At 41.1% G+C, this 17,019-nt stretch overlaps 1 protein-coding gene across 10 annotated transcripts in view; it reads left to right on the top strand.

Moving 5' to 3' along the window:
* Positions 1–781: 781 nt before the first annotated feature.
* LOC114486557 (uncharacterized) overlaps positions 782–17,019 on the top strand; it is a 71,253-nt gene continuing 55,015 nt past the window's right edge. For 5 of the 10 annotated variants that reach the window (XM_055085874.1, XM_055085873.1, XM_055085875.1 and 2 more), the window contains exons 1-2: positions 2,102–2,179; positions 2,377–2,525. Coding sequence is in view for 2 of the 10 variants with exons in the window: in XM_055085878.1 (XP_054941853.1) it covers positions 814–824; positions 2,432–2,525; positions 6,883–6,997; positions 11,107–11,237 (351 nt within the window). In the remaining 8 variants the exon portion in view is untranslated. Of the gene's footprint in view, positions 825–2,092; positions 2,180–2,376; positions 2,526–6,882; positions 6,998–11,106; positions 11,512–17,019 lie in introns of those variants that run through there. The other 5 variants (XM_055085878.1, XM_055085877.1, XR_008617760.1 and 2 more) reach the window with 5 other exon arrangements.

A 17,019-nucleotide genomic window follows, 5' to 3' on the forward strand; every position in this document is an offset into this window, starting at 1 on the left:
ACTGAAGAAAGAGCCATATTGATAGGCCTTTGCTTTTACTTTTATGTCAAAACTACTTCCTGAAAAATAATTTTCATGTACTTTGCAAGTCTGTCCACAGTTGAACGAGTCATCAAATATATAAAATGAAACGCACACAAGGCAGTGCATGTGTGTGGCTGGTGACCCGTAATGGGAGGGTGAGGTCAGGGTAAATGAACATGAAAAATAAAGGCTGAAGGGTTTCTATTTTTTTTTTAGCTGAAGCTATAGACATAAATGTTTGTTGTGCTTATCATTAGCTTATCTCAAATATTTAAATCACCACTTAAAGGAGACCTTGGAAGCTCATCACTATTGGGTGCTCAGAACAGCGGCGGGCACAGAGTGGCTGCTGAATAAATATTTACCGACCAAATGCATATGCATGAATGAAGATCTCTGTATTTATTCTCTCTCAATCCGTTAAAAAATGTCATTATGACAGTCCCAGAACCTTGACCAAAGCAAGTATTAATCTCTGAGTTTGGAACTAAACGTCGATTTATTTTGAAAAGTGTTTGGGAACGCTTTGCTTGTGGAATGTTAGTTGCACATAATGTAACATCAGCCTGCGTTTCACAGCTACAAAAGTAAAGATTTCTGCTATCTGCTTTAATTATCTAATTAGAATTCAATAAGCTATGTAGAGGTTGCCCTTCGGGGCTCATTAAACCAGCAGGGTTACGAGTGTTGCAACTGAAGAAAATACGTTTTCGAACGGAGCCCCTTGCTGCCGAAAAGTCCTTTGCTGACTACACCGCTGCTCGCGAGGAGAGAGCGGCCTTGGGCCAGATGGCGGGCAGGTACCCCAGGCGAGGAGGAGGCGCGGTGCCGGCGCGGCGGGCGGACAGGCGGGATCCGCTTACAGCTCGCTGGGACGCCGCGCCCCGCGGCCGCAGCAGCGCGGGCGGTTGGGCGTGTTGATGTACAGGGTCAAAACAGGCTTAATCTTTTGAGCTGGCTGACCCCAGCTTCACTGATGAAACAGGCGGGATCACGACAGTCTCTGGATTGAAATCTTAGCTCCGATGGAACAGGAGCTTTTACTGTTGATGCTGCTGCAGCGTTTGCTCCTAAGCTGGGAATTCAAGTGTTTAAGTCTCCAGGGCCTCCGGTTGAAATCCTTCTACCAGCTTGAAAGTCTCACAGTTGTTAAAAGAAAAAGAAAAATCAAACACACAGAGACACAAGCCCTGCACATTTCCTTTCGCTGGCCATGGAATCATGCTCATTTGAAAATAGAACACCCAGCTTATCTTTTATAAACTGAGACTTTTGTTATTTTTTTTTCTGTATTTTAAACTTGCCCTGATTGCCGTGCCATGCATGCATCTCTTAACCGGAAAACAAAAGAGATATTTTGCACCTTGATATAAAATGCCAAGTCTTGATAACATCACAATATGCTACTTTATTACAAAAGGCCAGTTCTTCCATGCTGAGTTACACTTACTACCCACAAAACCACTAGCTGTCAACATATCTTGTTCCAAAAGGTTGGATTTTTAAAACATCCAGAAGACATTTGTCATTTTGAAGCTCCTGACTGTATGATGTGCAGCTGTATGAAGGTTCTTTTCAGCATTTGAGACGGTTCTGTGTAGTCAGGCCCTTACTGAGATGAAATGCATTTACATGTGAATCTATTGGGGTTTGCAGCCCCATTCTCCTGCCTGCCTCCTTGATTTTGGCTCTACTAACAGTTCCTTTTATTGGTTTTTGGCCGGTTGCTGGGGGCATATGTTTTGGACTTTTCTTGCCTGATTTGTGAGAGTCTGCTGACATCCAGGAAAGTGCCGCAAAAAACCTGTTGCTCATATCCAAGCTTATGTGTTTCATGGCAGAGCCACTAGCCCTGAGCTCAAGTTTCTTGACAGCAAGTCTTATTTATGGAGAAACAAACATAGGCAGTATTTTGTGGGACTTTGCTGTTCTCTTTCTGGGAGTAACATTTGGCATTTCTCTGCAAGAGGGCAAATAGTTTTTTAAACGTCTCATATTCAAGGGTGTGACAGAGGAAGGGATATTGCTGCTGATGGTGACGATAGCTGCCATTTACTGAGCAGACCCCACAAACCAAGCAATCTGCATTGACTCATCACCGCAGAATTGCAAGGGAAACGCTGCTGTTCCCATTTTGAAGATGACGAAACTGAGGGTAAGCAGCTTTCCCAGAATCTTACGGACTGCTGAAGGCAGGATTTAAACGTCGGTCTTTTTGTTTATAAAGTTTATGTTTTTTCCTCAAAGAAACCTGAGAGGCAAATACTGCCTTTGATTTTTTTAATAAAGAAAATTTTGTTCTGAAATTGCCGTCCTATTTGATGACAATGTTTAAACGTACACTATTTATAGGAGTTGGTGCCGTGAGGATGCAGTAATGGCTAAGATACTGTTCCTGTTCTCTAAGGACTCACAGACTAGAGCAGTGGTTGCTGTCTCGCCATGATCTTGCCCCTCCAAGGGACATTTCTGAAGGTCTGGAGCCACTTCTGATTGGTAAGGTGGGTGAGCATGTTTGGAACTATTGGTATCTAGTAGGCTGAGGCCGGGCATGCTGCTAAAATCCTACAATGAATCCACATTTGTTTTTGAGATACCGCTATCGAGATACCGTGGTCTAGAAGAAGAAAAACACTGAAAATATGGTAGGATTTATGCTGTACCATTAATGATGGTGTGGTAGATTGTATTATTTGTCCAAAAGATTTGCTGACACTCTCTGTTGGGACCTCCTGTGTGGGAGAATTATACCTCTTGCCCCATTAATACCAGGCATGGCCATTTGACTTGCTTTGACCCACGAAATATGGGTAGAAATGTAAAGAGCCATTGTGTAGTTTTGCCCTCTCTCTTTTCCCTCTGTCATAAGACCATCAGGTTCCAGGCAGGGGCTCCTGCATCTGGGACCTCAATTGAAGGCAACATGGAATAAGATGCAGTCTACTCCAAAGACTGGAATCAGAAGCAAGACATAAACCTTTGGTGAAAGCCTGTGAGGTTTTGAGATTGTTTGTTACTGTAGCATAACTTAGCCCTTGCTGACTAATATGGATGTAGTTATTACTTCAACAGGTCAGGATGAGGTGGGGTTATAGTAGGAGAATAACCTAGAAGAAAAGACTGGAGCCAAGGTATGCTAGACGGAAAAGGGTGGATTTTAATTTTATGTGTGGGAAGTTTAGTAGGGGTGAGACAGGAAATTAATTCCGAGAACAGAGGGAAAGATGATTCAGATACAGGGGGCAGGAAATCAGTTAGGCTATGATAATAGTAGTCCCAGTGGGAGGAGCCAGAGTCTGAACATGGGCAGAGTCCATGTAAATGAAAAGTTGGAGGCTTATGAAAGAGTGATTGGGAAAGAAAAAAAAATTAGTGGGCATGAAAATGTATTTAGTATGGACAATGAGAAGATGATTCAAAGTGATATCAAGATTTTGAGAGTGGTTATCTTGGAAAAAGGTATCACACAAGAACACATTTTGGAATGGATGGGATAAATTTCTTCCAGAGCTTATTGAGCTTGGGGTGAAGATGGACTTGTCCAGTGGGAGTTGTTCAGAGGCGTTGGCTATGAGGGTCTGGACAGTGGGAATCGTGGTGTGATTTACATCGTTGGGCATCATCCTTGCATAAGGGTGCAAGTTGGACAATATTATCTAGGGATAGTGGCTGGAACTGAAAGAGGAACTTAAGGAAAAGGGGGTTGGGGTTTGGGAAAACATAAACCTGATGCGAGGAATGTCAGACATTTAAGTAGAAAATGCTGCCATGGCTGGCTGGTAAGGAGCTATGTTTGGAGCTGGCAGAGAGGAGGCAAATTAATACCTTAATGCCTACTCCTTGGTTAACTGCGAAGTGCTTAAATGCCTTTGCTATTATTCTGAAGCAGTTAAGCTTTGGAGAAAAAAATAGTAGTCCAGAGTTACAAGGTCAGGAATTTATAAACACTCATAACGAAAATGTAAGTCTGAAGTTTTCCTCTGTGTAAAAATGAAAACCAGAATAACAGTAGCACTTACTTGAAAAACATTCTTAACTTATACTTGGAAGTTTATAAAGTTTTGAGCTTTATTATGTCTTTGCTATGCCCACCAGTTAGAAATGAGTTTACTGCATTTTTTTGTTTATTTACTGGTTGTATTCTTAAGTAAAAATGTTCTCCATTCGATTATGACACATTTATCTTCCTTCTCAGTTTCCACATCTCAGGGCAACCTAACTAGCAGATGTTCACAGCCATAACTGAAGGTCTGAACTTCTTGTCCATGCCCTTCTCCACCCCCTCCAGGGTTCATAGGCAATGCATCCTTTAGTTTTGCCGAGGCAGCTCGATAGATTAAATAAATAGGTTGGTGATATGCTATGTTTCCTAAGAATAAGTCAGACCACCATCTCTTTCTCTTCCTCTGGCTTCACACTTCAGTGTGTTAGGATCCTGGGACATCATGGCAGAGAAATGCTCACTTAATGGTCCATCATCTACCTGCTGGTGGCTGCAGGAATTACAGACAGAGTGCTTAAGAGAAGTCACAAGGATGCATGAGATTGCCTAGGGAGACAAAGCATTAAGCACGCTGGTGTTAAATACCTCTCATCTCTGAGAAGATAGCACTGCCTTCTTCTGAAAGCAGCACTAAGCTGAGTGATTTCAGCCCGAATAATAATTTCCTTTCATTTCTCAGCCTAATCAGTCTGTCATTTTGTATTTACTGTAAGAAAAAAGTTTAGGGCCTTTCTCAGATATGGAGAGTTTAGGACATGGTCCTCTTTAGGCATTTATCAAATTATTAAATCAGGCTAGTCTTTTGGAGAGCTTGCAATTTACACTAGAGAAGGCTGTTTAATCTTTTATTTCCTATGCTTAAGCCATCTTATAATCATCGGTAAAACATCCTCTCTCATTGCACAGTAAATTGGAACTGTGGAATTAAGTTATGGAGCCTCATGTTTTCAGGTCCTTGAGATGCAACCTTTATCAGGAGTTCAGCATCCTCACATGCCTGCTGCAGCAACCCATATTTTGCTTCATGCGTCTGACCTTTCCTTTACACCCCTTTGAAAATTTTGTACACGTTGTAACATACATGGCAGTTTTTTGGCATTAGCAGCAGGCTGCTAATTCGATCAGTTAATTACTGGAATAGATTACTGGGAGATGCCATCTTAATGTGCTTTATTCTAGGGGTGTGCATTTTCCCGTTAATACAGACCTTCTGGAGACATAAAACGTTAACACAAGTAGCTTTCATTAGCAGAATAATGTTCAGGAAAATGAAGGAGATATTTTTTGAGAAATCTTATAACTCCTTTTAATTACACCACTTTAGTGATCAGCAACTTTGCCTCTCCACTCCGTATGTGTAAAGAATAATAACTGAATGCCATTTTAATGTGGGTTGAGCAGAGATAAAACCAGGACCCGTGATTCACATTGTAGCATTTTTTAAAATTTATTTTATTTATTTATTTTTGGCTGTGCCAGGTCTTAGTTGCGGCACGCGGGATCTTTCGTTGTGGCACGTGGACTTCTCTCTAGTTGTGGCACGCGGGCTCCAAAGCACGTGGGCTCTGTAGTTGTGGCATGTGGGCTCAGTAGTTGCGGCGCGTGGGCTTAGTTGCCCCGCAGCACGTGGGATCTTAGTTCCCCGACCAGGGATCGAACCAGCGTCCCCTGCATGGCAAAATGGATTCTTAACCACTGGACCACCAGGGACATCCCAACATTGTTGCATTTTAATTATTATTATTATTATTTTTTTTGTGGTATGCGGGCCTCCCTCTGCTGTGGCCTCCCCCGTTGCGGAACACAGGCCCCGGATGCGCAGGCCCAGCGGCCATGGCCCACGGGCCCAGCCGCTCCGCGGCATGCGGGATCCTCCCAGACCGGGGCGCGAACCCGGTTCCCCTGCATTGGCAGGCGGACGCGCAACCACTGCGCCACCAGGGAAGCCCAACATTTTAATTATTTATTAGGGGTAATCAGATGATTTAGCTTTAAGCAGTTTTCCAGATTCAAATTTGTCCATGATAATTCACAGTATAAAAACTTTCTGAAGAAAGTGAATAATTCACAAGACTCAACCAAGACAGACGAGGAGAAGCATGAGGGCAGGTCCTGGTGAGGAGGGTGGAGTCTCCAATCTTGTGATTTCCTTAGTGATCATCACTGCTTCTACCTCTCTGCCTTGGCAGAGCAGTAGGAATGATTTGGCAAGTCTGTGGGTGGTGGCGGAGTGATGTACCGCCCTTGCGCTTAGAATGAAACTAGGGAAAACTTGGGGAGATGAGGAAGAGAAAAATGAAAGGGCCATGTCCCTCCTAAAACAGTTCAAGAATGGGGCTTGGGCCAGGAAATAGCTGGAACCAAGGACTGGGGAAAGGGCAACGGTGAAAATATCCAACCAATGCCAGGAGCAGGGGCTGGACAGGAGTCCTGAGTGACTCTCTGTGGCTGGCTGCTTCACTATTGGAGGATGTCTGCCCTTTGCCTGTGCGTTGAGGCCACATGAGATTCCCCCACGAGCACGCATCCTTTCAATACCCAGGCCCTGCGCATCTTTGGACATCTAATGCGCTAGGAGAGGGGCTCAAATCTCCACATTTTGGAGGCCCGAAGGGACAGATGGGAGTGTTTACTTCTACTATCCACAGATGAAAAAAGGGGATTGGATGGGTTAACTTACTCACCGAAATTCTCACAGAAAGAAGAAAGAGTTAGTATTTGAGCAGTGCATTTTTTAACTTCACAGCTGGGGCTTTCTACATGTAATCTGTTTTGTTATAATTGCAGAAAATACCAATGCAGCAAATACTAGAATATAGCTAGAGGTTCTCCTTATGTGTCTTCTCTGTTCTCAGCTGTACATATGTTCTGGGTCCCCCTTGTGGTGGCTGGAGTGGACTAGGCAAGGATGTTGCACGGTTGGGTCCACATGGAGGCCAAAGGGTCCACGTGGAGGCCTTAAGTTCTCAGGTAAGATGGATGAGTGAGGTGTTTTCTTACGATGCTGACAGCATTCAAGATGAGAGAATTTATGTCATGGTCTAAGAGTAAGGCAGAGCTGTCTGAGGAAAATTGAAATAATCAGAAGAGAATTTTCTCAGACTCCCAGCACCCCATCTAACCATGAATAGCAAATGTACCATCATAGGCTGCCGTCCCACCTCTTCCATAGATACACCTCTCTGCCCTCAATTACGACTAATCTCTCCACTTTTTCACAAGATCCCATTAACTGTCTAGTACAGGGCATCACTCCATCCATTCTTTCTTCTCTTTCTGATCAAGTTTTTACTGTCTCCTGATTCCTAGCAAAAACCACACTTTCTGTTATTGCCCCCATCTTTACAAATAATCTTCCCTTGACTCCACTTCCTCCTTTAGCTGCTGCCCCTTTGTAGCAAACATTTTAACTTCCTTTCTTCCTATTTCTTTTTCAACCCACTCCAGTTTGACTTTGTCCCAGACCACACTACTGAAACTTGCTCTTGCCCAGATCATTAATGCCTCCATGGTGCTAAAGCCCAGGATGGATTATCAGTTCTCATCTTAACCTGTCAGTAGCAGCTGATACAGTTTATCCCACTCACCTCTCTGAAACACCTTATTCACTTGGCTTCTAAGGCACCACACCCTCCTAGTGTGTTTTATAACATGCTAGACTCTCCTCTTCTGCTTTGTTGCTTCTTTCTCTTGTCCTTGACCTCCCACAGTCAGAGAGCCCCAGTGTTCAACCTTGATCCTCTTCTCTGTCTATGGTCACTTCCTAGATGCTATAATTCAGTCTCATAGCTTAAAATGTCACCGACCATCCAAAGACTTCTGCATTTCTATGTGACATCCAGCTCTCCTATATTAAATTCTCTAGTTGAAATCTCCATTTGAAGGTCTAATAGACATCTCCACCTTTATACATCCAAAAACTGAACTTTTGATTTTTCTCCTAAAAGTTGTTCTACCTGCACCTTCCCCCAATTCAGTCCATGGCAGCTTCATCCTTCAAGACGCTCAGGCTGAAAACAGTAGCCAGTCTCAACTCCCCCCTTTTGTTCATATCTCGCATCTGAACATTCAAGAAGTCTCGTTTGCTCTAACTTCTCACCCCCTACACTGCCACAACATTGGTGTGACTGAATCATTGCTCATCTGGATGACTGCAGTAACTTTCTAACTGGTATTTCAGCTCCCTTTTCCCTCTAGACTCTATCCTGCACATGGCAGCTAGAGCAGTGCTTTAGAAACGTAAATCAGATAATGTTGCTCCTCTGTTCGGAACCTCCGATGGTTTCCCATCTTAACTGGAGTAAACACTGGAGTCCTTACCAGGCACCATTACCCTCAGAGCTCATTTCCCGCTACCCTTCCCTGTCTTACTCCCTTCTAGGCAAACAGTCCTTAGGGCTTTTGCACTAGAACACTTTTCTCCCGTATAGCCCTGTAGTTAACTCCTTCACTACTCCTTCACTCCTTCAAGATTTATTCAAATGCCACCTTCTCAATGAGGCCCGCTTGACAACACCACTTACAATTGTAGCTGCTTCCCCCTTATTCTCAGTACCCTTGAATTCCTTTACACCGTTCTATCCATTCTTTCTTTTTTCCCCATAGTATTTATCACCTTTCAACGTACCTTATAATTTACTCATTTATGATATTGTCTGTCCCTTTCTAGCATGTTAGCCCCACACAAGGCACGGATTATTGTCTGTTTGGTTCACTGATGCTTACAGTGCTTAGAAAAGATGCTCGGTGTGTAGTAGATAATCAATAAATGTTAAATAAATGAATGCATAAGCAATTTCCGTTACCAGGGACAAGGGCTATCATGAGGTCAGAAGCTGGGAAAATTAGGCAGTGGAGGAGGGAATCTGGAGAAACAGGATGAGGACCGCGGACAAACCTAAGATGGCAGGTTTTGTCTTGTATTGTGGAGGTGGGTGTGACACATGTAAGTTACCATGCAGCACCGAAAACCTAGTTTCTTCACAATTCTGCATAGGCTGTGGCTTCCAGAATGTCTACTATTTTGACTTTCCCCTTTGCATACATTTTAGTTTGTTGGAAACCCTTTCAAAAATATGATGCCAAAATGAAACACAATATTCCAGATACACTCAGACCAGCATCCCATTGATATCATGGGTCATCATGTCCCTTTTTCTGAACCTACATGTTCAGTAGTGTAGTCACAGAGATCATTAACTTCCCAGGGTTAAATGACACATGACTCAGAATGAGCCTGCTGTCAACCAAACCCACAAGTTACTTTTGTTTATTTTTTCACACAAACCACACTTCAACAAAATCTGCTTAACTCTATTCTTTTAACCTATGTGTATGACTTTTATATTTTTTCTATTAAATTTCTCTTTTCAGTTTAGATCCATTATTCTGACCGGTCAAGATCACTGTTCAGTTTTTTAGTAAACGCTCACAACTTTTCATTTTTGGAAATCTGACAATTAAAAAAAAAGAAAAGATTGTTAAGTATTGATAAAATGTTGTCCTGGACAGAGTCCTTGAGAAAACCTACACCAAACTATTACAAACCTTTATTTCCATAACAACAGGATCTATTTAATACTCAGGATATATAGGTTTAAGCTAGCTATTTCTTAATCTTACCCACAAAACTGTTACTGAATAATTTTTCAGATGCTTTGCTGAAATTTAAATGTACTATGCCTATAGGATTCTGTTGATTTTCCAGTCTAGCATTTTGACCAAAAGATAAAATGAGGCCGGTTTGGAATACTTTTGTTAGATAAGCCCGTGTAGCCTTTTGGGGAGCCCCTTATATGAGCTCACAAACCATCTTTTCTTAATTCTGTCTTACAGTCAGGCTTACTATCTCCTATTTGAAGATTTGATCTTCTCCATCACAGTGACATTTTACCTTCGTTTATTTTGTGACATATTTGGTAGGAACAATTCATGTACTCCTTCTGGATGAGGGGTCCTTGTCATTTAAATTTTAATGTATTATTTTCTATAAATGCACATATGAAAGCTTATCATACAGATCTTAGTGTCATCTTTCTTTTCCTATTTTGCTTGGCTCCCTTCTCTCCTTATCCCTCTTCCTCCATTCACACTGTCAATTTGCTCCTGCTCCAAACACTCCATATTGATGCCTAGTGTACATATTACATATTTCCATATATTTTGCACTCATATAATCACAGATGACTTCCTTGATGAACTCTTAGGTAGCCTGTTTCAAAGAGAATCAGTTTAATTATCCTTCCCTGAGAGATAATATTACCCATAAAACTGTCCTAGAAGCATCTCTTTACTTTGAGACCCCAATCTAAAAGTAAGAGAATAATTCATTTATCCTTTCACTCAGCAAGATTCATGGAGCTCCTCCCGTGTCCCAGGAACTGTGCTAGGTTGTGCAGCAATTCTGAGACTTGCCAAGATATTGTGTTTAATCCACTTCTGTATCTTTTCTTTCGCCTCTGAGGAAAAAAATCTCTCCTGCTTAGTAGGCCTCCATTACGAACTGATTGTTTGTATCCTCTCCAAATTCACCTGTTGAAGACCTAACCCCCAACGTGGCTATATTTGGAGAGTTGGCCTCTAAAGAAGTAATTAAAGTTAAATGATGTCATAAGGGTGAGGCCCTGATCTGGTAAGATTAGTGTCCTTATAAGAAGAGACACCAGAGAGCTCTCCCCAGAGAGAGATAGAGCCTACTGGCTAAGAAACACAGATTTATACCACATATTTTTGTGAGAGGGAGAGGGGAGAGAGGTGGTGAACAAAAGTATACTCTGTGGTATACGAGGGAAAATATCTTTATTTAATAGCATCAATAAAATTATAGTTATTCATTAGATGAATACTGTTACCTGTGTGTCCCAATTTCTTTCAAGACTCAAACATGCAGATTTCTGCTACAATATTCAGCAGGATTAAATATTAGTGTATTATGAGCCAAGTTGTGTTCCCTCTCCCCCATCACCTCCCATCACCTTGGAGTGTGACTGTACTTGGGCACAAGACCTTTAAAGATGTGATTAAGTTAAAGTTGGGTCATTGGAGTGGGCCTTAACCCAATCTGATTTGTGTCCTTATAGAAAGAGGAGATTCTGATACAAAAAGACACACCAGCAATGTGTATACAGACAAAAGTCTGAGTGAGGGCACGAGGAGAAGGAGGTCCTCTTCAAGTCAAGGAGAGAGGCCCCAGGAGAAACCAAGCCTGTAGACACCTTGATCTTGGACTTCTAGTCTTCACAACTGTGAGAATATAAATTTCTGTTATTTAAGCCACTCAGTCTGTGGTATTGTGTTATGGCAGCCCAAGCGGACTAATACAGACAGGATATAAGGATTGCATTTGTTTTGTTTTTCTAACCATCCCCTCTCCTAACATTTTGCAGGTACTGCAGTTACCTTCTGGTCCCTTTGCTATTTAGGGAAATTGTTCTGGTCTGCTCTCAGATATCCTGAGCACTGTATTATTTCTATGAGTATTAAGTACTGGCAAATTCATGTGAAGAATGTGATTCTCCTATGTTAACCAAAAAGCTGGCTATCATGGCATTAGGATGAAAAATATGTAGAGTACAACATTCTATCTACTAAAAATCTGTTCTTCCAAAACGATGCATAAGTTTGCCTAGGACACACTCTGAAAGCACTTTTCATTTATTATCATTTATCATTCTATTTACTTGAATGTTCCTTCCAGGCTCTGCCTGTAATGTTCTCCGTCTCCTTTTTATAAAGACAGAATTACAGTGTACCCCTCCAGATGGAGGGAGGGTGGTAGAAACAGATCCTGGAATGAGCCTTAACTCTTAAACCCACACAGTCTTCAAGGCCAAGGTGACTCAATGTAGCATGCAGAAAGTGAAGCCAGTGTCCAGGATTGGGGCATGTGGTATTTAAAATAAATAAATAAATAAATAAATAAATGAAAGGATATAGATGGGAAACAGCTGGAGTGACTCAGAACTTATTCTCTGGAGCCCAAATCTTCTTGGGGTTCCTTAGCTAAATTCCCACACTTAGTGTATTTTTTTGAGCCAGCTTCTAATCTGTTCCCTGCTTTACCATGGAAGCCTTTGCCCCACAGCTGGGGCTCATTTGGTTTGGATTTTCATCTATAAATTGCTGTCAGCAAGGAACTTTAGGAGCTAATTGGTGAAAGTAACCTAAAAAGGGAACCCCAGAAGGGAACCAGAAAGACTCTGAATTTTCATCCTTTCTCTTCCCCTAAGAATTGTGTTACCCCTTGCCAAGAAACAACTAGCTTTGAAGCTTGAGTAATCTCTCGTATTTAAAAGCTAAAAACCAACTTAGATGAGATGCCATCAAATGAAAGTATGTTTCTCAGTCTTGTAGTTGAAGAGTATGGAGTGGATAGTGTTTGCGATTCAAAGTCCCACTTGGACACACTTCAAAGAGGGACTCCAGGCAGAACTGCTAAAAGCTCCGCCAGCACCAGGACATACAGATTTCTAGTCACTGGGGCCCGAGCTCAGTTTCTGCATCTGAGGAGGATCATAATTGTTTTCCTTTTAATCTTCTTTGCTGCTTATCAAATGGAGGTCACTTCACAGCAGGACTTAGGTTCAAAATAATAAGAGAAAAATTTGCAGTGATTTGATTTTCCTTAAAAAAAAATCTTTGCAGTGATACTGAAGCTTAACAAATGTGCAGGAATTTAAATTGGAATAAGGGAGTTCAGGAACAACTCAGATGATGGAAAAGCAATTCTGGCATCTAAGAACTGGTAGTGAAACAGGCATAGTAGATGTGAATGTCAGTTCACAAGCTAAGGTGTACAAATGTAAAACTTTCCATTTTTATACAGCAGCTAATTTTTATCTCCAGATTCCACTCCAGGAAGGTCATGTAACTTGATCTCAGTCTATTCAGGGTCTTCAGTGTCCAAATGGCTGCTCAAGGTCACCTGTATAACATCCCTCAAATAGGCAATTTTGTGATATCCATTATCCAGTAAGGATGCGGTCATTTGCTCGTATGTCTTGCCATCTTGATGCCTCTTGTGCCTATGCCTAACCTATTGGCTCCAGCAGCTCTGTTTGCTCCTTCCATGTAGAGTCTGGACCACGAGGCCTCTCAGGCCACTTGACGTGGCACACGAGAAATCCTCCCCCAGGTATTTAATCATACCATGGAGACGTACCTGTGTTTTGCCCACTTTCTTCTTTCTCCTAAATTCCAGACCTGTTCCATTTTAAACACTGCGTTCATTCCATTTTTAGGGTCTTTTTCAAAATATGAGTACAGGTAAGGATGAGTAGAGCACCTACTTTATGAGAAAAAAACAAAAACCAAAACAAAACCACTAAGCAGAATAAAACTTTTTAAAAAAAGAACATATTTCTATTATAGTGGCTTATATTGTCAAATGTAAGAAACATGTGACAATATAAATAATTAGTATGAGAAAAATGTGATGGATTTTGTGACTTTAAAAAAGTGCATCAGGGGCAGGGTGTGAGGACACTAGAAGGATTCTTGGGGGAGAGGAGTCTTGGGCTGGGCCTTGAATGAGGTATAAATTTCTGCAGGCAGATAAGAGGTGATTGCAGGGATAATGGGCATTCCAAGAAAACCTAGTGCTTTATCCTGGCTCTAGATCTCCAATTTATATGCCTTCCAAGAAGCACAGGCAGACTTAGCGTCAACTTACAAGTTGGAATATAACACATGGGGTTGGAGTTTCTTTGAGGTTTGAGGGTATCAAGGCCAGCTTAGGTGTACCTCAAACAGAGCCAAAACTCTAGATTAGTTTCAGAGCTCTCCTGAACTCCTGGAAGTGCTCCTGACCACAAGACCAGTCTCTGGGTCAGGGCAGATGAGGAGATCAGGAAACCCTCCCCACCAAACCTCCCACCCACTCCAGATGGAGTTTATAATTGCCCCTGTCCCAGCCACCTCTTCAGCTCTTGCTTGTCTCCCTCATTGGAGTCGTCACATTGCTCACTTTGTTTACAGGGTCATCTTTCCTCCATGCTATGGTATCTTTGAGAGCAAGATTCTGTTTTATTCTCAGTGCCCCTTGGTGTCTTCAGCTTCTAGTACTTTCCTAGAACCTAGCCTAGGAGGAACTCAATTAATTGAGTGGAAATGAAGAGACACCACTGCCAACTCAACTCCCTGCTAGTCTTTACGGAGCTCTGTATTTTTATATAGGTTGTTATGAATCTCATCTAGCTCTTGTGGTAGAAAGTGGGTTGAATTAGATATTCTCTTTTTTCCCATTTATTTATTTAATTAAAAACTTTTATTTGTATACATTTTTTACAGGTTACTTTCCATTTACAGTTATTACAAAATATTGGCTATATTCCCCGTGTTGTACAATACATCCTTGAGCCTATCTTACATCCAATAGTTTGTACCTTCCACTTCCCCATGCCTTTATTGTCCCTCCCCCACTCCCCACTGGTTACCACTAGTTTGTTCTCTATATCTGTGAGTCTGCTTCTTTTACGTTATATTCACTGGTTTGTTGTATTTTTTAGATTCTACATATAAGCAATATCATGCAGTATTTATCATTCTCTGTCTGACTTCTTTCCCTTAGCATAATGCCCTCCAAGTCCATCCATGTTGCTGCAAATGGCAAAATTTCATTCTTTATTATGGCTGAGTAGTATTCCATTGTATATATATATACCACAGCTTCTTCATGCATTCATCTGTTGATGGACACTTAGGTTGTTTCCATGTCTTGGCAATTGTAAATAATGCTGCTATGAACATGATGGTGCATGTATCTTCTCGAATCAATCTTCTTCTTTTGTTTGGATATATACCCAGGAGTGGAACTACTGGGTCATATGGTAGCTCTATTTTTAGTTTTTTGAGAAAACTCCATACTGTTTTTCACAGTGTCTGCACCAATTTACATTCCCACCAACAGTATACAAGGATTCCCTTTTCTCCGCATCCTCGCCAACGTTTGTTATTTGTAGACATTTTGATGACAGCCATTCTGACAGGTGTGAAGTGATATCTCATTGTGGTTTTGATTTGCATTTCCCTAACTTAGATATTCTTATATTACTATCAGACAGATGAAAGAACGGAGACTGTATGATTAAATGACCAAGGTTCCATAGTTAATAAATGCATATTTCTGGACTTTGAATTCCACTTTTTTATTGTGCTCTACCTTGTAGAGTTAGTTTCAGACCTATGCTTATAAAGAGGAACAAGTTCTGAAGAAGATTTTGATGGGACTCACAAAACTCTCTTATTACATTTATCTCACCCACCATTTGCCATGAATTCAGAAATACCCTTCTTTAAAATTTCATTGTTTGTTAAAACATGATTTTCAGAAGATTACTCTTAAACTTCATATTTTCTGATAATAATTACTTGACAATAGAGCTTACATGACATGGGTCAGCTGTTTTTCCAGTAATAATAATAATAATAATAATAATAAAATAATAAACATAATAGTAATAAATACCTGATTAGTGCTTTATCTATTTTAATTAGTCCTTGCAATAACCTAAGGAGAGAGATACCATTGTTTTCCCAATCCAGTAGCCATCCAATGTCATCAAACATTTATTAAGGGTCTACACTCCCTACTGCTATGTGCTAGGAGATAGAGCAATGCATGAATCAGAACAGTTTCTGTCTTCATGGAGCTTTTATTCTAGAAGTGGACAACAGGCCAACAAATGAATATTATAAATCGGACAATGATAAAAGCAATAAAGCAAACAGCTAGGGTAATGTAATGAAGACCGACTAGGACAAGGGAGGCGTGTGACTACTTTAGTTAATATGGCTGGGAAGTCTGAAACTTAAAGAATGAGAAGGCACCTCCAGCAAAAGTTCTATGGAGACCCCTATAGAGGACATGGAATCTCTGCCCCCTTTTCCCATACCTTGACCTATGCTTCTCTTCCATCTGGCTGATTCTGAGTTAGATACTTTTATAATAAACTTGTAAGTAAAAAAAAAAAAAAAAAAAAAGTCCTATGGGCAGGAAATGGAGAAGACCTTGTTCCTTATGACTGGAGCTTGGGAAAGAGTTGAACAAGGGAAAGAGAAGAGGCAAGGCCATTCTTTATATGTAATAGTAAGAGTTTGAATTTATTCTAAGTGCCATGGGAAGAATTTTCCCCAGGGGAGTTTTATAAACATCTCTCTATTTTAATGAGGATGATTTGTAGTTGTTGTAGGTATAGGAGTAGGGAAAACCGTCAGGAGGCCATAGCACAGTGCTGGTCAGAGGTGAAAGCTGCTGGAACCAAGATGGTGGCTGGGCATATGGAGAGAAGGGAGTAGGGTGGGAAATATTTTGGAGGTGGAGCCTACAACTCTTATTGTTGGATTGGACGTGGCAAATGGGAAGAAAGGAAACCAGGATGACTCCTACATTTTTTACCTTAGTCACTGAATGTTTGTGTCATTTTACTGAGATGGGGAAGGACTGAGGCAGGAATCAGTCTTGATAAATGAGGTGAAATTCAAGAATTTTTGTTTGAACTGTGATTTTGAGTTTCTTTTAAATATCCATCTAAAGTCTTAAGGAGGCAATTGTATATGGAGTCAGGAGCTCAGGGGTCACTGATGTTAAACAGAAGCTTCTAGACAGTGAGTTTTGATAACATCATAATAGAAATTTTATGGTTTCAACATTTCTGGTCCAGAGGAGAATCCACTTTTTCAAAAGTATGCCTTGACATTGAAAGTTTCAATTTTTATCAAAACAAGTAGGCTGTAATTCCCACCACCACCTCAGGGTGGCAGTAATGTTAATCAGGAAGATCACAGAGGAAGCAAGCTGTGTGCAGTTGGGAAATAAAATGTGCAAATGTGTGTGCACGCGCTGTAAATAAACTTACACCACTCCTGGGAAAAGTAGGTAACAGCAAGGATTGTATATTGGAAGTCAACAAAGCCGCTTAGGAAGACTGCTTAAGATATTGCTATTAAAATCTGAACTTTGATAAACCATAATGGAAAAGAATATGAAAAAGAAT

The sequence above is a fragment of the Physeter macrocephalus genome, chromosome 7, assembly GCF_002837175.3.
Source record: "Physeter macrocephalus isolate SW-GA chromosome 7, ASM283717v5, whole genome shotgun sequence".
NCBI lineage: Eukaryota > Metazoa > Chordata > Mammalia > Artiodactyla > Physeteridae > Physeter > Physeter macrocephalus.